Here is a 22,064-nt window from a genome sequence, read left to right as displayed (position 1 = left end):
AGTATTATCCCAGTATCATAGATAATGTGAGCTTTGTTGGCAATTGATAATAAAATTGTTCATTGAAACGGAGGGTTAGGGGCACTGACACGAATTTTAATGTCAAAAGCCATGTTTACTTTTTCACCGCGTCCTATCAGGACCTTTACATCTTTAACTTATCATAAATTGTCGTTTGATTACTTCAAAAATAAAACTAAATATTTCCTATAATGATTTATTTGTAAAAGGACCCTTACAAGGAAATAGAAGGCGAAGGCCCCTTGCAATATCTTTAGGTCTGAGGGTCCCATGTTTGGCCTTTCCTGCATTTTACCATGACCGACATACCTTGTAGAACATACAAATGTACCTAATGTGTTTATTGTTAATTTTCTCGTCCAGGATTTTTTTTGAAACAATTGCAATTAGACGTTTAGCGACCATGCACCAATCTATCATTTGATGTGATTATTTAATAATAAAGTGTGATAGACAAGGATAAAATCGAGGTACTTTTATTTACTTAATATAAGTATATAATTGTAAAACAACAACTTGTTTATCGGTGAGTGACACACACTGATAACAGTGTGTCCTTGAATATAATAACAAGCTTATTCAGAATAACAGAAAATGTGTGTAATACCCTGATTTAGTTGGATACAGAACGAACTGCTCACGACTTTAACAGTAAGTACTGATTGATTATCCATATGGCCATATATATTTTAAACAGATATCAATTGAAAACAACTAAGGATGTTTGAAATTGAAAGTAGCAATTTTAAATACCATATAAATATATAATAATGTTATATTGAAAAAACAAAATCGTTCTATATTCATGAAAATGCCAACATTCTTTGATTCTAAAACGATACACTCACAGGGCCGGGGTACAAGGTATAACTAACTTGGCATGAAATATTTTAAACGGTATGGATGCATTATTGGGTTCACTGGGTGCAAATCATAAAACTACTGCATGATGACATAAGTACCAACAACAGAGGAAATAAAAGGGAATGTGAGGTATACTTCAACCAGAAAGCACCCATATACAAAAGGGACATAGAAGCAATATAAGGGGTTCTCATGCTGTTAAAAGGAATTTGGTGTTGACAACAAAATACTTTGCTTACATTTACTGTAGATTCTAAAGATGATCAGTATTAATTGGTCTGATGAATTAACAAAGAAAGACTTTTTCTGCACTTTTCTCGGTGTTTTTGAGTGATACATGTAGATTGTTGTTTACTAACCATTTATTCGCAAACAATTAAATCATATTCTTAATTAAGTTCCAGTACCCATATATTTTTATTTAAGTAAAATACAACATAGATAACTTTTTCTCGGGCCATATAAGAGTTAACTTGCAGTTAATAGAAAGTATGAATCTTATCTATTAGATAAAAACACCTAATGAAAATAACGTGTTTATGACACTGAGTCTTAATCAAATACATCATGCATCATAAAAGTATTAGATAAGGGACCATATCTTAAACTTCTTCTTTTGATATCTGGGATATTGTTGATGAAAGACATAGTAAAAATAGATTTCATTGCAAACTTATAGTTCGATATCAATGAAGTAAATTTTATAAATTATACACTTGGTGATCTCTTGTCTATATTTGAAAATAATGGTAGACAACAATTATTATGTGCTTGATCAAAAACCAATAACTAAATAACAGGACATTTCTAAGGAGTGCGATTTCATTTTATTTTTCATCCATCTCTATGAATGTTTTTTTGATTGGTGTCTTTCATATATGAAAATAACAAGATTTACTATGATTGCTAATTCGACAATTATCAACGAAAATCATCTTCGCTGGCCAAGTGTTACTATCTAGTCCTCTCCACTAAACTCCTGGTGGCTAATGCTAGAATTCTTGATCAACGAGGTAATGATTTCCATTGGTCACAGTTGTAAGTGGCTGCATCAAATCTAACCAAGCCTTTAAGATGACCACGTGTAAATGTAGGCTGATTGAGCAACACATCTTACCCCACAAAACATTGGACGATTTCAAGTGACAATTCTAAAGTTCTTAATCAACTAATTGAATATCCATTTTGTGTTTTCGCGCAAAAGTTGTAATGTCAGTCTATATTTTCCATTCCTGCTATCGTAACCCTTGGCTAGCGAAGATGACGGTATATTAAATGACTTAAAAGTTAGCAATAATATCTGGAAAGTAGTGAAGATTTCAAATAAATACATATATCTCTATATAAATCAAAAGTGGGTATAGAACATTATGCGACTCCCACGACAGGTTCTGTCGATAAATGTTAGTCGATAGACGTAGAGATATGAAGTGATTATTATCATAAGCCAAACATCTAAAATTATCCATTTAAAAGTAAACAGAAATATCAGAAACATTTTTACACATCTATCATAGAAGTCCAAGGAAGTCGTAATATATGTTAGCATGGTTGATTTAAAATTTAATATACAGATTAAATTTAAGCTATTCAGATAGTTCCTTCAATACTCACATGGCATTAAGGTGGTATGGGAGTCTAAATTAAAAATGATGGAATTTGTTCATACTTTGCCAAAATGTAATAATTATTGTGATATGTTCAAAAATATTATAAAAATGATAAGTCACCGGGCATGATAGCCTGTGACTGAATGCCACATTTTGTATGGATTATTCAGGAACAAAATCAGTATGTGATTAGAAGTTAAACTAAATAATAGAACTGTAAAATTAAATACGAGAAGATAGCTTTAGTAAATGCTTAGATAATACTAGTATCAAAAGAAAAGATAGGGTCACTGTGCGATATTTTTCCGGCTATAATATACTTACTTAATCCTCTTCGTGCGTACTTGCACATGAGGCCACTACCAACACCCTCCACTGTTGCCTCTCTTGTGCCTTTCTTTCGGCTTCTCCCCATGTCATTCCCATGATTCTTAGTTCGCTCTCTATTGTACGTCGCCGTGTTTATTTCGGTCTCCCTCTCTTTCTTCCCCCTCTGCTGGTGTCCAACGAAGAGCTATCCTTGTGATGTCATGTTTGTCTTTTCGTAGAACATGGCCATACCATTTCCATCGCCTTTCTTTAATTTCTGCTCTGATGTCTCGTTGTAAGGTTAGGGTGTATAGTTCTTTATTACTGATGGTTTTTGGCCAGAAGATTTTGCAAATTTTCCGAAGACATGTATTGTGGAAAGATGACAGTTTGTTTAAGTCAGATTTTATAACCCTCCATGACTCTGCACCATATAGCAAACTGATTTTACATTGCTATTATAGATTTTGATTTTTGTGGACCTGGATATTGATGTTGTTTTCCATATTGTTCATAATCTGCAGAAAGAAGTTCTGGCTTTGTTGATCATTGCCATTATATCTTTGCTAATGCCGTTGTCCTGGCTGATATTAGTACCTAGATAAGTAAAATTTTCCACTTCTTTTATGTTGTCTCCTTTAAGTGTTATTGGTTGTTTTCTAGTTTTGTCATTAAGGCTAATTATCTTAAAAATAATTAAATAAAATAAATAATTGGCTATAATATAAAATAGCAAAATTTCATGAAGATTCCATCAAAAAAGCAGTATTCCGGAATTATCTCCCCTTCAAATGCTAATTTTAAAAAAACATTAATATGCTTAAAATCAAGAAAAAAATGTCTACGCTTATAAATATATTTTATTCATTTACGTATGTAATTTCAGATTTGTCATCTACATTCCTCATCAAATTTTGCTAATATGATTAATGAAACTTTAGACCTTAGGATCTCTGTTGTTTACAATTCAAGATTGCCAAAGACATCCATACCACCTTACAGTGTATTTAGTTGTCGTTTCCAAGTATATTTGTGAAAAACGTTTACCATACCGAATTACTTTGGGTACATGTTTTTTTTTTCTTTCTTGAAGTACACCCGTCTTCAATGTGTTTAAATGTTAATATTATCTGATCTATATAGTTTCCATAGTTAAAATCAATAAAGTTGTAACATTATGATCAATGTAAGCGTATCTAATGCATATTTTCTTTGTCACTTAAATGAAAAATACTTATTATACTGGTACGCTTCGCATGCTATGTCTGGTCGAAACATGCATCATTACACTTTCAAATGGTAGAAGTTTAATAGAAAAAAAAACAATAGATGTGTACTCATAAGAGTCTAAATCAAAAATGATAGAATTTGTTCATTCTTTGCCAAAGCGTAGTATCTATTGATATATGTTGAAAAATATTGTAAAAATGATAGGTCATCGCGTATTTTCTCAAGCTACAGGTTGTGACAAAATGACACATTTTGTATGGATTATACAGGGAAAAAACATCATTATGTGAATAGAAGCTTAACTAAATGGTAGAATTATAAAATAAAATACGAGAAGATAGCTTTGAGAAAATCAAAAGAAAAGATAAGGTCACCGTGCATTTTTTACGGCTACAAGTCAAAATAGCAAAATTCCATGTAGATTCCTTCAGAAAATGCACTATTTCAGAGTTCTCTCCCCTTAAAATGCCCATTCAAAAAACCATTAAAAAACAAGCTATAATGATTTAAAGTGGTAAAAATATCAATATTTATAAGTTATAATCTTATTAAGTTGTTCTTTTAAATGCAAATTCACATTTGTTAACTGCATTCCTGCATCAAATTTTGCTCACTTGATTGAAAATCTGGACCTTAGATTCTCTGTTTTTCACAATTCAAGATGGCGGAAGACACCCATACCACCTTAATAAGTTAATACGTTTGTTAATCAAATAGTTATCAAAGGTACCATGATTATAATTTTATACGCCTACGCGCGTTTCCTGTACATAAGACTCATTAGTGACGTTCAGATCAAAACAGTTAAAAAGCCAAACAATGAAAATGTTGAAGAGCATTATGGATCCAAAATTTCCAAAGAGTTGTGCTAAATACGGCTTAGGTTATCTACTCCTGGGATAAGAAAATCCTTAGTTTTTTCGACAATTTCAAAGTCTTGTAAACAGGAAATTTATAAAAATGACCATATAAATAAACTCATCATAGATACCAGGATTGAAATTTCATATTTACGCCAGACGCGCATTTCGTCTACAAAATACACATCAGTGACGTTCATAATTGATATTCATGTCAACACCGAAGTGCTGACTACTGGGCTGGTGATACCCTCGGGAACGAAACGTCCACCAGCAGTGGCATTGACCCGTGGTGTAAATAGTTATCAAAGGTGCAAGGATTATAATTTAATACGCCAGACGCGCGTTTCGTCTACAAAAGACTCATCAGTGACGCTCAGATCAAAACAGTTAAAAAAACAAAAATTAAAAAGTTGAATGAATACTCCGTATTATTTCGATATGAGAATATACCTATCACACAATTATTTTAAAAAATCGGTAATAGTAACTTGATTGATGTTTTCTGTTAGTATGTACTAGATCAATATGATATTAGCCAATTTTAGGTCAAGTACCCACAATAAGCCTGGAAACCTCGAGGCAAGTCACAAATACTGAGTACATGTGTGAATAGAAGTGATAGCAAAAATGATCTGCAAATATATTAACATATGACTGAAATTTTCAGTCGACTCCTTAGAAATAGAGACGTTAGTGCACCTGAATATTTTTTCACTATTTTTCGATATAATGCTTAAATTATATTTGATGATGAAACACTGTTAAAGGTAACAATCACAACAACCCGAGATCTACACATATGTCAAATAGCCGAAATTGTCAGTCGACTCCTTGCTAGAAAGAAATATTATAAAAAATACACAGTTATTTTCCTAAAATGAGGAAATTTTCACTTTTTATGCGTTGGGCAAACACTATAAAGGATAAAGAGAAACTGTATGATCAGCAAGACAAGATCTGCAAATATCAAACTCGAAAGTATTCACTTCATATAGAATTTTTTATCTTTTTTTGTTTTAATTTCTTATTGTAAGATAACTATGCAACAACATGTAGAATTCACATATTTATATTTGAATAGATATATTTATATTATAAAGGCCTAAATATTTTTTTCTTCTTTAAACACGGAAAGGGTGTGTATAAATAGTATTCATTATAAATACAATGCGTGTTACACTCCTGCATTCGATTCCAATCAAAAGTCAGTGAGATACAAAAGAAACAGATGTTATTTATAAGTATGTAAACTTTTAAAAAAATCATCAATACACTTGAAGGAACATTATTTTGACAAATATTTTTTTTTATTTAATGTTCATTTTTCAGTTTCTACAGTGCAATAATGATTGGAAAAATTACTACTGTGGTAGTGTTATTATCCATAGTGTTGGCCTTTTACTGGCAAGAAGATAATGAGGTCCAGGACATGTTTTTAATTCAAACAATGAACAAAACGTATGAATATATCATTGGTAAGTAAAACAATTAAGGTATTTTCCGCTCTAAATGTGTCTATATTTCTGCAAATGGCTAAATGGTCCAAGAGCTACGGTCATATTATTCGGTTAAAAAACTTTCAATGTCTATTGAAAACATTTCTCCTTATATTAAAAAACGTAAATGTGTCAGATGTGGAGTAAATTATTTTATATCAGAAATACCTCATATAAAATGCATGTATATGTTCCGGACCATATGAGTATTTGGACCATACGCGTATGGTCATGACCATATGGGTATATACTCATATGGTCCGACGATACGCGTATGGTCGGACCGTATGCGTATGTTCGGGGTAATTAACAGGTTTACTTTTATAATGCGTAACGCTTCATATAACCCTTCTAGTTTTCACTACATTAAAAGACACTACCGAAGGTCATTTTATAATAGATCTATTAAAAATTAATAATAACAAGATTAACAAAATAAAAAGCAGTTTCACCTAGTAAATTTCATCACTAGTCAAAACTATAGTAAACACATTTTTTTTTTCATTACCGATATGTTATTACGAGTGAATGGCAAAATGTGGACATGGGAAGATAACTTCCAAAAATATCTTAATGAACTGTTACACAAGAAGTCAACTGTTATACTATAAACTGACTAAAAGTCGACAGGATAAAGAGTCTAATAATTTGCTTACTTTTGAAACTTAATATAATCAGCATAAGCAGTGCAATATTCAGAATTTTTATACTTATACGTGTTATTGTTTACAAAAAATGAATGACGTCGCCGGCAAGGACACTAGTTTATTTTTTAAAGTTGTCTGGTGATATGATGTACTTCAGTCATGTTACGATATTGGAGATCTAGAGCTTTTTAAAAACAACGTACACACATCGGAATGACCCAGGACCCAAGAAAAGCTATGGTGCCGTGTGGAAGTAAATGTCACCCTACGCATACACGCAAGAATGCATGTGCAATTAGCGATGAAAACTAACTTTGGCATCAATATTTAATGTTATTTGAATTGTAAATAATACAATTGCATGTAGCAATCATTGTTTTTTTATAAAGTTTTCTAATGCATATGATTGAAAAAAATACCTATATGTTCTAAATACTTATATGGTCCGGCTCGTTAATAACCAAACGAGTATATACTCATATGGTCCGATCATACGCGTACGGTCGGACCATACGCGTATGGTCGGACCATATGAGTATACGCATATGGTCTGACCATATGAGTATACGCATATGGTCATCACCATACGCGTATGGTCCAAATACTCATATGGTCCGGAACATATACATACATATTATCATACATATGACACATCCGCTAAATATAGAGTAACAAGCAGTATATTATCATGCATAGATGACCTTAGTAATATCAGGTACACGTTTGTGAAATATTTGGTTTTCAATGCTCTTCAACTTCTTTTGGTTTATACCTCTAAAATTTATTTCTAGTCAATTTTATCAGCAACTGAGTAATCAGCACTTCTCATTGATATAGTCATTTTGATTAATAAAATGCTTATAGAATTGAATCAATCGAAATACTAAAGATTTTCTACCAATGGTTATAGATGACTGTAGCTGTATTTGGATCAACCTTTTTATTATTCTTTATTAGAGGGGGGTTTAATGCTTTTGAACTTTGTTCTTGATTTGGCTCTTCAACGTTTTTTATTCGAGGGCCACTGACGAGCATTATGTAGACGAAATGCTTGTCTGGTGCACAAAATTATAAGCCAGCAGTTATATTTGATCAGTTTTTATAAAGTGAGTTGTATATTATAACAAAACTATATATGAAGTTATATGACATATCTCAAATGGTCATCTTACAACATGACGATATCAAAATGATTTAAATTATATAATGAATTTAAACACTCAGATGTTTTGCATTGATTTTTTCATGAAGACAAGAACCATATGCATTTGATTTTAGTTGGAGCAGGTTCGGCAGGTGCTGTAATTGCTAATAGACTTTCGGAAGACCCGAATGTAAATATTTTACTCATTGAAGCTGGTGGATCGGAATTAGTGTCTGACACCTTTAGAGTTCCATTGAAAGCATCGCTTGCACAGAAAACTAAATATGACTGGGCCTATTATACTGTACCTCAAAAGAATAGTCAAAAAGGGATGAATGAACAGGTAACTGTACAATCTCTATTTTATTTTATTTCGATTAAAACAAGAATAAAGTCCGAATTATGAGGCCCCTCATGGGCGTGTCTAAGTAATCATATAATCACAAATGTTTTGCCAATATAATCACATAATCATTAAATATTTTTTTCGAACAAGATAATCAAATGATCAAAAACACAATCCTAGATTATCAAATAATCAAATAATGATGAAATATTAGGTCTGGTAATAAAATAATCACTATAAAACAAGTCCAAGTAATCACATATTTAAAAAAACTTTAGGAGGCTCGATTATAACTTTCATGAACTATTTTACAATTTTCATTAATATGATAAAACTGAAGGCTCTTAAAGACAAAAACTTAATTTTAAGTTGTAATATAGTATCATACATGACTGCACTTAGCTTATAATTTTGAATTAATAGCGAAGTTTTTGGCCTCGAGGAAGAGTTCTTGGCGGGACAAGTAATTTAAACTACATGGCTTTTGTCCGTGGAAGCAGACATGACTATAATCAGTGGGAGAAGGAAGGCTGTAAAGGGTGGAGCTACAAAGATGTGTTGCCATATTTCCTAAAGATGGAAGATATTCAAATACCAAGTTTATATGATTCTCGTAAGAAATAGTGATAGTTTATCGTATGTTATATTTCAATTAAACAATCGTCTTGCTTTTCAAATATTGATCAGCTGTAAGTTTTCTTATCTTGCTCATTATATGGAAAATACACCGTATTATTAGAATAGGGTATCAATTTGCTTGAAGTACCTCCTACAGTACTTATTTTTGTTAGTTCGTAAGATCTGACTGCTCTTTCAATGCTGCTAATTGTACATTCATCAAGTAAATGCATGTTCGGGCATTCGTAGCCTTAACATGTTTGTAGAAAGTAGGGCGTATTAATTATAAGCAGAAAGAAGGTTATAAAATCCTATTCAACAATTTACTGATTTGGAAAGTAAAAATGCATTTAAAACATTAAAATGGCGATGTAACACACACCACTTCTTAAGCAACAGAGGATAGGCTGTTATGATAGTTGAAAAATACGGAAACAATAATTGGTAAAAAAAACATCAAACAATTTAATAGTAGCAAGTGCATAACTTCAACATTTGTGAGAATTCAAACATCTGGGAGAAATATTAAAGGGTTGACTTTTATATCACATTGATTTCATTTTATGTAAATTGTTACATACAATAACTCAATATTACATGTGTAGTTCAGAAGTCTAAAATGGGAGACAATCGTCGGACAAATTATCAACAGATGCACAATTTCAATAAAAAATATCTTTACATGAATTAATTACATAAAATAACAACTGATCCAATCACCAGCTTGACACCATCATACTATATGCAATCCGTTTTGCACCTTGTTCAAACTGACTAGAATTACTCATAAAAAAGGGAAATTCACAAAAAACTGAAAACATTTCAAAACAGAAAGTCTATAATCGAATGGCAAAATCAGAAGCTCAAACACATCAAACAAATGGATAACAAGTGAATAATCTGTTTTATAGCTTACCATTCAAGAGGAGGATATTTAGCAGTGTCCCAAACTGGGAACACACCACTGCCAGAATTGTATAGAAAAGCATCAGAAGAATTGGGATATAAAACTTTGGATAAAAATGGTGAAGACCAAATAGGTATCAAACAATATATTCTGATCAGTAAAATATGTTCCGAGTCTTACAAAGTCGTGAATAAACCGAACGTGAAAACAACCAAAGATGTCCAGCAATGCCAAATTCTCAAAATCATCAAGAAATTACACAAAACAATTAAGTTCCCGTCTCGGGATACACAAATTAACTAAGTGTAATACTTGAGGAAAATTTCACGATCTCCCAACAAATTAACCAAATTTTTAATATACTATAACTGAAAAATAGCAGAAACTGACTGGAAAAAAGTAAAAATACCCCTGACATATAGTTGTTCCTTTCACCTAGTGAGATATTATAATATGATGTACAAACCAGTCAATTAAGTCACCTTACTCTCTTATCTCTTTCTCCAGTGACATTTAATTTCTTCGTCCTTTGCAGAACCTATTTAATAGCAGCTTATTCTTGAATACGCATGTTACATTTGCCACTGGTAGTAAGCAAACGTCAATCTTTTACTCGGAGATTATCGTAAGTATACAACAAACCAGCACCGAAAAAAAAACTTCCCTTTTAATTCCGTTTTCATTATTTTATTATAGGATTTTCATACATGCAATCTTCAGTTAAGAACGGAGAACGTTGTAGTACTGTAAAGGCCTACTTACGACCAGTTATGAACAGACCTAATTTACATATCAGTATAAATACCATGGCAACAAAGGTAACTAAAATACTTCCCATTGATTTTATTTTCTTTGATAAAATTATTAAAATTAAAATTAAAATGGAAATGGGGAATGTTTCAAAGAAACAACAACCCGACCAAAGAGCAGACGACAGCCAAAGTAAACCAATGGGTTTTCAATGCAAACATGCGGCGTGGTTCAACATGTTTTTTGATATCTCAACCCTCCCCCTATACCTCTAGCCAATGTAGAAAAAAACAAACACACAACAATACGCGCAGTAAAACTCCGTTCAAATGAAGTCCGAGTCTGATTTCAGAATAGGTAACAAAAGAAACTAAACAAAATGAAAATGATACATAAACTAACAAAGGACTAGTAGCAGTTACTCTAGACCTCAATTAAACTGATTGAAAGATTATGTCTTTATCTTAAGAATTTCAAGTTCACTCCCTCTCGTTAGGGGTTTAGTATTATACCATCATAAAATATATGATACGAAAATAACCCGTATTATGCCAACAACTGGTTTTAAAATAAATTTGTTTATTTCCTATGCAAAGACCCTATAAGTGAATCAATATTAAAGCCAACATATGTAATCTTCAATGACCTGCTAACAGTATCGTAACTATATCCCTTTTTAATAAGTCTGTTTAAAGGTTTTGTTGGCTTTTGATGTGAATGCCGACATTTTTGTTCTTTGTGAAGAATATTACCATAAAAATGGATTTGAAATACCTGAGTGTACAAGTGTGCCTGTATGTTGAATTATATTTACGAATGAAGTCCTTTTACCGATGATAAAATTGGGTACATGTTTTGACTAGTTTGTGATTTCGAAAACCCTGGTGTAATAATTTTTCAGTAATACAAAAATCTCTCTCACTAAAATCTAGTAAGTTTTTACATACACGAGCAAATCTTACAAGTTGAGATACATAAACACCATAAGATGGTGACAAGGGAACGCCACCATTAAAAATGGATAACTAACGATAATAATGAAAAATCATCTCTGGTATCGTCAATCTTGGTATTGAGTTTACCGTTAATGATATAGATATCAAGATTGAGGAAAGGGCAATGTTCATTGTGTAAAGTTTAAAGTTAGTTCAACAGGATACATTTCTTTAGTTTACATACTAAAGACGTCATTATTGAGACCCAATATATCTTCCAAATATCTAAAAGTAATGTTACATTTTTGTCTTTGCTGCTTTTAGTCATAAATTGTAACTCATAACAATACAGAAACAGGTCCGCAATAAGTGGTACACAGTCAGTCCCTATTAGAATTCCGATAACTAAATTACATACGGAATCTCCAATGCGAACAAAAATGTTATCTAATAAATGTCAAGGGCAGTTATAGTATCAAGGCATGTCAAATTGACATAGTTCTTTTGTTTGCTGTTACCAAAAATGACTTAAGTGTTTAAACATATGTTTTCGCATTCTGACTTTTAAAATGCCCATTTACTTCTAATACGACCAGCACCAACTGTTTTATCCCTTATTTGTTTATGTGTCATCTATTTAATGCAGTATTTGCTGTTGAATCATCCTGTAAATGTATGTGACATGTTTGCCAATGGACAACAACATGAAAATTAACCACACAATTATGTCTTATGATAAATTTGTCAATATACCCTTAGACAAGCAGAACCGGTCTAAATTCTGAACTTGATCCAAAATTTAATGCATGTACAGGGTTGTTCTAATTTATCTGTTTGTAACGACACGTTAACATTTAAAAAATATATATATATTTCATTGAATAATTGTTATATGAACTTTTTAAAAATTCAATTTTAATTCAATTTATCTGGAAAATAGTTAGTCAATTTAAAAAGAAACATACAAGAGACACAAAGTTATCTAGTTAATATACACTATCAGTTTAACAGCCAAACACGTACAAATTTTTTTATTCATGTCTTAAATTTAATTCAAATAAATGTTATCATACTTTTCAGATCATTATAGAAAATAAAAAAGCAAAAGGCTTGGAAGTTATTCAAAACAACAGAAAAATCCAAGTGTTTGCCGACAAAGAAGTTATTTTATCTGGAGGTGCAGTTAACTCCCCTGTTTTACTTATGTTGTCAGGCGTTGGTCCTAAAGATCATTTACAGGAGTTGGGGGTATGTTTAGTTTTCCTATCGTGAATACAACGATTGTAAGTTGTACGTTATTACTCTTTATAACAATCGTCAGTACTTAACACTGATTCTAGCAAAACTCAAATATTTGTTTTCAAAGGTCAAAAGATTCATGATAACACCAAAGAATAGAATAAACAAGAAATGATATGGGGTATCAATCAAGACACAAAATTGGTATATGCACAGCAGAACACAAACAGAAAAAGAACGGCGCTTTTATAATTGCAGTTCTTCGTCTCTAAGTCAAAGGTTGATTTTTTTCCAGTTAAAATGTGTCAAATCTATAAAAGATCTTCTTACGTTGTCCCCCCAAAGAGCAATGCTTATTTGTGTATGATATTCATTTTTATATTTTAGAAACTGTTGTCGGAGAACTCACCGTTGGATACGATCTATATTTGTGTATTACATTCATGTTTATATTCAAGATATTTGTCGTCACAGACCTCACCGTCGGAAATAGTCAATATTTGTGTATTACATTCAGGTGTATGTTTTAGATATCTGTCATCGCGGACCTCACCGTCGGAAATAGTCAATATTTGTGTATTACATTCAGGTGTATGTTTTATATATCTGTCATCGCAGACCTCACCGTCGGAAATAGTCAATATTTGTGTATTACATTCAGGTGTATGTTTTAGATATCTGTCATCGCAGACCTCACCGTCAGAAATAGTCAATATTTGTGTATTACATTCATGTGTATGTTTTAGATATCTGATGTCGCAGACCATAATATCAAAACAATCTATATTTGCGTATTGTGTCGTTGTTTTCCTCTTTTGTTGATGTATTTCCCTCGGTTTTATTTTGTAACCCGGATTTGTTTTTGTCTTGATCGATTTATGACTTTCGAACAGCGATATAATATTGTTGCCTTTATTACATTCATGTTTACATTTAAGATACCGGTTGTCGCAGACCTTCCTGTCGGAAACAACCTACAAGATCACATGATGTTCCATATGAAATACATTATCAACTCTAGTATTTCAATTAATACTCATACATTACAGGCGCCAATACCAAAAGTTCAATATGCACTTTCCAAAACAGGTAAAGCAAACTAAAATGTCATGCAATGTTCAGTGAATGTATAAATAAGTAAGTAATAACTTATAAAATGAAAATCGGTATCCGTATCCAAAACATGTTAACCATTTCTTACTTGATCCGTGCTGAGTTGGTAGTTCCCCCTTGTTATGCAGGGAGTATTGAGAGATACCCAACACTTTGACAAATATAATCCTGCCGATTATTTATTTTTTTCATTTTGGTAGACGAATATGAGCCTTTCCTACAGAGGCTGTCATGTTTTCTCGATCTTAATTAACCATACAGATTCAGATATATACAACCTCCAAGGTTCTAAAAAAGGGTAACATAATGGATAAGGTGTAAAAATTTCGCAATTTATCAGTTGTTAGTACTCAATCCCTGCAATTTCTTGTTTTGAAGTATGTATTTAGAAAACGAGCTAGATTGATAACAAAGCTGGTTACCACCATTACGATTTATGTATTGTTAATAAATTCAACCCAAATTATTTTTTGCTGTCTTATTTGTAAAACCACATCGAGGGTGTCAAGGTAGCATGCTGGTATAGAGTACAGAAGATCGTTGGTTCGACCACTGGTTGAACCATATAAAAAAATTAAATCCTTGCTAATTGTTGGTTCTACACTAAGCAGGCGGTATTTAGGTGTAAGAGCAACGACTAATCCACCTGGAAGTCAGAAGAGTCAGAATAATGTGTCTGAATAAAGTCTTCCAGCATATTAAAAATTCGGTTCAGCGTTTCGATCATGTTCAAAGCAGGGTTCAGAATTCATGTTATATGAAAATGCTCTTGTTCTGAATATGCATTTAACTTGCCACTTGACGATAAAAAGTCATCTATCATCATTATCATTATCGTCTAATTGTAAAACCATAACTATTATGATTTATTTTAATTTTCTAATAATTGCATGTGATAGGTATATACTCTGGTAGTGGATTGGAAGCTGATCTGATGGATAAAATACCAAACCGTGATCCCACAGGACCTGACTATCCAGACTATCAGATGACGTTATTCAGTGTAGCGCAAGACGAGGGATTTTTAGATTATGGACTTGATATGAATATCAAGCCTGAGGTAACTGTATAGTTGAAAAAGAGGTTGTCGGTCACATTTGGGATATCTTTATTCATCCGTGTGCATGCTAATTGAAAATTAATTCGCCGTTTCACAATCCAATGCATAGTAAAAACTCTAAAAAAAAGCTTGTCTTCATTGGTTCGCAATTGTTGTTAAAAGAAATATAAATAACAATCAAATCGCGTAACGGTGCTATATGCATTTACAAACTCCAAAATGAATAATACAAAATTGATTTCTTGTATTGTTATTCTGATTAGATCACTCAAAATTTATATCTGAATTGAATATCATAATTTCTTTTCAGAACGCAAAAAAAATTGAATAATAAAAAATAATTGTTATAACCATAAGTTTTCCTCGAATGTTCATTTGTCGAATACAAAGAAAATGACATTCTCCGTAAGTTGCCAAAAAAACAGATGTTAAATTGTCAACATTATGGCATACGCTTGGTCCCTCAGCTATACGAAAAAGAAACAAGATGCAATAAGTACCTTTTTTCTTTCTGTTACTGTTATTTGAACTTTTAATCGAGGCTTTCGTACAAATCGCTATAAAGTTGAGGTAATATAAAAAACATAAAGCAGTTACATCCACAAAATCATGATAAATGCAGTTGTGATATCACTGGAAAAAAATCTTTCTAGGCGTGTTCTTAGAGATTATGAAGATTTTGTCAATTTTTATATAGATTTGGACTTGTAAAACAAGTTAAGGCACATACAAGTGCTAAACTAGATAATTTAGAATAATGTTTTATATATTAAATTACACTTTCCATGACATAATTTTGTGACAATATTTCTTACTATCTATTTCGACATTTTTCATAGACAAATGAGATGTTTTCCTTTTTAGTAGCTGCAAAATCTCCGTAAAGAATCTTAATATTTTAAAGATATTATTCTTTGCACAAACTTAACAGTTATGTTTAAGCTTAAATCACCTGGTGTTTTGAAAACTTCAATTTATAGCCTAAAAACCAAAAGGACCTTACTGAACGTCGATCCGACATGAGTTTTAAAATATATCGAAAGAGGTGACCCAATCATATAAGACTATAATGATATCTAAAAACAACATACTAGATTATCTCCCAGCTAATTATAAGTTCAGAAAAGAGTAACAGGATTTCATATTGCTTTTAAAGGTGACCAAGTTGTTCAAGACAAGAGCCAAAAGTAACGAATTTTCTTATGCACTGATTGGATTGCATCCAAAGAGTAGAGGAACAATTAGACTTCAAAGTACTGACCCATTTGATCCACCATTGATAGATCCACATTACCTAGAAAATCCATATGATATTAAAGTGATGACTGCAGGTAATTTAAAGTTAAAAGCGTTCAACTTAGTTGCATTATGTTATTGTCACAGTTGGTATCCAGATTAACCCATCTCACTGACCAAATCTTTTTAGGAATTGAGAATAAAAATATTATTACTTTAAAGAGATTAACAATATTATAATCAAGTAAACTGAAAACTGTGTGACTAATCTTGATCAAGTGTTAGAGTAATCAATAAATTAATTTCTATTTTCAGCTTCCTTTGCTCTTGCTTCACTATAATGGTCCACTTAAACCCTATGCAGACATCAAAACTTTAAAATTCAATAGGAAAAGCGTTATGATGATGGAGGATACTGACCCTGCATACCTATATTTTTTCTCCCAGTTTTGAGTTCTTGCAATTCAGATGATTTTCTTTCAATCATTTATGAAAATAGTGTGATATGGTAGGATTGTATTTAGGAGATATCTATCCACAGAAGTCCAAATGACGTGAATGCAAGCAACTATTGGTCACAATAGGCTTTTAAAAATGTGCAAACCTAATACCCGTTTGTATATTTATACTTGAATTTTTACCGACATTTATATTATACTTCATATGTTCTTAGTCCCATTTATAAAAATGAGGAGGGAAAAATTCAATAGCAGTCAAAGGACGCACTTTGTTAATATATTTCTTATTTAACAGACGGTTGATTTTGAATATTTAAAGCAACACGACGAGTTGAACAGCTGGAATGTCTTACTTTTTCCAAAGCTTTAGTTCATCCACCGTTTTTAACTGTGGCTCGTCGTATCAATCATACAGGGTTTTTTAAAGTGTTGGTGTACGCACCGAAACCCAATGGAATAAAAACGGAATATATTGTTACATGTATCTTGGGGTAAGCTTGGGGTTAAATTACCAAACGCTTGGTTTAACAACGTCAATTCAAATTGTTGGCCATATTTGTATATTTTAATCATCTTTAATGATTTTACAGCAATACGTAAAACTCAACAACTGATGAATACAAAGGTTTTCAAAGAACTGGGTGGCACATTAGTCAGACGAGATTTTCCTGGAATTTGTGACAAAGTTAAATTTGACAATGACGAATATTGGGAATGTTTAATCCGTTATTTTACTGTCACTGTTTATCATCCAGTCTCAACATGTCGTATGGGAGCAGTAACAGACCCTTCAGCAGTTGTCGATCCTGAATTAAGGTGTGTTTCAGTAATGGCATTACAGTTAATAATGAATATATTTTTTACAAAACAAACATGCATATTATTGGGCTTTATTAGATCTGGTAACAATGACCTTTTGAGACAGTTTTGATACTTTTGTCTTTTTATTTAATGGAATTCAATTAAAGACAACAGCAACAAAAACAAACACCACAAATTCAATTCCAATAAGCAAACAAACTCAAAAGAGGTCGGTAGAGTGACATAACCTCATACATCATTTTCACCAATCAAATCAAACCAAATCAATGATGATTTCGGTGTCATCTTACTAGTAAACTAAAAGTAGACTACCATGTAGCAAACTATGAAATCGGCAATGAAAGGGATATGTGAATAAATTGATTATTTCAAAAGAAAAATGTTCAGAAAATATCCTAAATCAAGAATATCACAATACAAACTTGATTCGCAAGAGTCAGATTATGAAAAGGATAAAAATCAGTAAAAGAACTTGCAGGTAACCGGCTGTTGTAATATGTAAAATGGAAAAATAAATATTCATTTATCAACAACTCATGCATATTTTAGGTTTCTAATGAACGATGTTTCATAATTATTAAATGTGTTGACAAAACTTTTCTTTTTCAGGGTAAAAGGCATATTGAATTTACGCGTAGCTGATGCATCTGTCATGCGCAATGAACCATCAGGAAATACAAATGCATAATGTATAATGATTGGAGAGAAAGCTGCAGATTTAGTACGAGGAAAAGATGCCGTTTTTGATTTCCGAAAACAAATATCTAAATTAAAATTATAAAGAAAAGTCACAATGACTCACATTTGCGGTATGCTGTATATGATATAAATCAACTGGTTACATTGTTGATAGCTATACATGTAAATAATAATTAAGTTTAACTACAGACATTTATATGACTTTTAGGTTTAGTTTTAAACATCATATATTTTTTCTATATTTTTGAATAAACGAGAACGTCCAATTAGAGCCGTGATTTGACTGAAAATTGAAAAATAGTAAAATATGCTAGTGAATACCACATCAATTGTCATTAACATTTTATTGCTTCCAAAATCATTATTTTACACATTATTAAAGGTGCAAGATTCGTGTGTATGTGCAGCCTCAAGTTGTTTCCCTATATTTGGTTTCGTCTCAAATCTACGTTACTATTTGGCCAGCAATACTCAGTCAGATTAACGAAGAACGTAAAGACGAATTGTAAAAACATTTCTGAAATCCCAAAACAGGTTTTTGAAAGTTTTGTTTGTCCATTTATTTTCCTAGAGCCATTGACATTACTTTATTGTTTCAATTACTGTATTTTTATTTGTGGACTTCTGTGGATGTTTACAAATCGTTACAACTGTTTAAAACGTCAAATCAGTTATCACCAATAAGAACTAATCTTGATATTCTTTTTTTTTAATGGAAATATCATTTCATCTCGGCCCCTAGAAAGTCTTCTACAGTGTACAGTAACCGATAAACCGATTGATTGGAGTGTATAACGATCTGTGAATGTTTTATATAAATAAAGTGCTTTTGATTGGGTTGAAGTAAACAAAATGTCCACTCTTTATACTTCACTTCCAAACAATCTTATCAAACAAAAGTTTTCTTATCTTTTTGAATGATTGTTTGATTAATCTGCTTGCAAATCATATAAAACTTTTTTCTCAAATGAGAAAGGTAAATATGCTAGATATACTTACTGGAGGGTAGATGAGATGATTAAACCCCCTCTCTTTCTCTCTCTTGACAACACTTATGCAAGTTTCGGAAATAACGTTTATCGACAGGTTGTATGTATTCCTATGTCATTTCTACTATCTATCAACCCTGGTATTGGGTTGTCTAAGTAATTACTGGTAGCGTAGCTGACACAACGATCAAGGCTATGGTAGCGAAGAAGGTAAAACAGCTAAGGTATTGGTCTAAATATGTTGGATAAATGGACCAAACCCTGATTGACCTAGATGTTTTAATACGTTTTTTACGATGCTGACCAACTATTAACGTACAAAAAAGGGGGGTCTCTGAATATTTTACACTTAAATTCTCTGGTGGGTTTTATGTTATTTATACTTGTAAAAGTATTGGACATTTTGTATAAAATAAATTGTAAAGCTTAAATACATCTTGTTATCTGTTGTGCATGTAATAAGTAAGTCAGTGTTAGATAATGAGTTTCTGAGATACTATGTTTAGACCATGTCGCATATCAAAGAAAAGATCATCAAGTCTACATTACAAATATCATACGTTCGATCTCGAAAACGTAGGCGGATGGGGTTATTAAGTGTAAAAGGCGAATAGTTTCAGAAGGTATGTTCGTCGCATATCAAAGAAAAAGCCGTACAAAGCACATTACGACACCGCCTACTGTGTTTGTATATCTCAACTTGACCGCTGTTTATAAGTCTGTATTTTTGGGGGGATTTCAATGTGCGAAATTTATGTATTACTATAGTGTGGGTTTGTGGTCTAGTGGTTAAGACCGATGGCTACAGTGCTGAAGGTCCAGAGTTCGATTCTCACTCGAGACGTCGAATTTTCAGTACATCAGTAGGTTGATTTTCACCCTCCCACACACATCTCTGGTATCCAGACCGGAGTTTAAACTAGATTTTATACTTCGGGGGTCTCGGTAGGTCAAAGTTGTTCCCAGCTTGACCTGGAGATCAATCTTCTGAAATCTCTTCGGGTTGTCGGTTTCCACCGAGAAGCCAGGTGGTTTTCTCCGAGCACTTCGGCTTCCTCCACCATAATAACAGACTTCCCGGTGTCCTACACGCCCTCTTTGGCGGTGTTGGGTTGGGATTGTTCTGGTGGTGGGATAATATTGTAAAGGACACATCTCCATTAATCCTTAGGGAGTGTACATGGATCTGCTGTACCCTTGCAGTCAATCAAGGGGTGCGTCTTAACTGGCGGAATCTCGAAGTACATACATATAGTATCAAAATTATTAAGTCATGGATTTCGTTACCCAAAATAACCTAATATGTTTACTTAATTCTTCCATAGATATAAAGAATTGGTTTTAAAATCTGGTTGTACCCGAAGAAAACTTATTTTAATTTGCACATTATAAATTTTACGGTGTATGTGTTGTTATCCGGGTAAACATTATCAACCCTTAACCAAAACATATTGTTAAAATGTCTCATTCAACACTGTTATTAAATTTTTGACCGTTGTTTTTATTGGTGTAAATATTGGTTTTGTTATCAGTAGATTAAAACCATACAGAATATTACACACAAGTATGCACTTTCATGGTACTTCAATCAATGGATCTCTTTATTTTGGTATTGCCCTAGCATGTGTTTCTCTGGCGGTTGATGACTTCTTAACACTAAATCAACTAGATTTTTAATGTATACTGATTCAATCTAAGATACATGGTTTGTTTTATAAATTAGTTGCCATTGGCTTTAAAATAATTGTCAGTAACTGCATGTACGCTCAGATCTGTACTAAGTGCTTTTTAGTATCGGGGGTGAGAAATGGATAAAAACCCAGCCTTGTCCTTTCCGTGTTTTTGTTGGATTTTTATCTTTGTATCGATCTGGTGAGTTTAGCCTTTCTAAACTAAATACATGTATTATAGTTTGTTCTTAAATTATGCTAATATTCGAATTAGCTCTCGCCACGATATAGCCTTTGTGTGCTAATGCGGCGTAAAGCAAACAACAATCAATAAATTATGTTGTGCTGTTACATCACTGTTCCTGGTAAGGAGAGAGTTGAGTGCCCAAACATGTTTCACCCGGCCACATCGTTTATGTGTTTGTCCAAAGTCAGGAACCAGCTGTTGTTTAGTGATTCAGATTGTTGTTGGTTCGTGTCGGTTATATTTTGTTTTCATAAATTGCTTGGTTATAAATTATAACGTTAGTTTTCTTAAGTGTCCGAGTCTTTTTCTACCCGACTAGGCGGTTTGATTCTTTCTAATTGTTGAAATCCGAACGGTTGCCTATGATTGCTTACATCCACTTTATATGAACTTTGGTCGACATCTTCTTATTTTCATATTTATCTATTACTAGTACATGTAGTAAGTTGGTGTTTTTCTTAAAAACGTGGACAATAATTGCTTGCATTAAATGCATTTAGTTGCTACTCAAACTGTGTTAAACGTCACCAATATTAATTTTTGCGCAGAATGTTGATGAATTAGAGGTATGTCAAAGAACGTCCCCTCTTTTTCTATTAAAAAAAAAAAAAAGTTCATCGAAAAATACCAAGACCTTTTTGATAAATATTCCGTATCAGCTTCACAAACACAACAAATGGAAGTTTTTAACGACCTTGAGTGGTTATACAGCCCTTGCACGGTCGGTTTCACAAATAGTTAACGATGGTCATGAAATGTAGATTCCAATTACTGACGTTGTTTGTTATCTT

At 32.4% G+C, this 22,064-nt stretch overlaps 1 protein-coding gene across 1 annotated transcript; it reads left to right on the top strand.

Moving 5' to 3' along the window:
* The first annotated feature begins 534 nt into the window (after positions 1-534).
* On the top strand, positions 535-18,767 carry LOC143048205 (glucose dehydrogenase [FAD, quinone]-like). The gene is made up of 12 exons (XM_076221747.1): positions 535-672; positions 6,227-6,372; positions 8,319-8,527; positions 8,954-9,143; positions 10,060-10,188; positions 10,752-10,873; positions 12,821-12,988; positions 13,918-14,068; positions 14,992-15,152; positions 16,309-16,483; positions 17,437-17,662; positions 18,278-18,767. Exons 2-12 carry the CDS (start codon positions 6,243-6,245, stop codon positions 18,354-18,356), a joined length of 1,740 nt encoding a protein of 579 aa, XP_076077862.1. The 5' UTR covers positions 535-672; positions 6,227-6,242; the 3' UTR covers positions 18,357-18,767.
* The last annotated feature ends 3,297 nt before the right edge of the window (positions 18,768-22,064 follow it).

The sequence above is a fragment of the Mytilus galloprovincialis genome, chromosome 10 (genome assembly GCF_965363235.1).
Source record: "Mytilus galloprovincialis chromosome 10, xbMytGall1.hap1.1, whole genome shotgun sequence".
NCBI lineage: Eukaryota > Metazoa > Mollusca > Bivalvia > Mytilida > Mytilidae > Mytilus > Mytilus galloprovincialis.
This window is presented reverse-complemented; position numbering and strand designations above follow the sequence as displayed.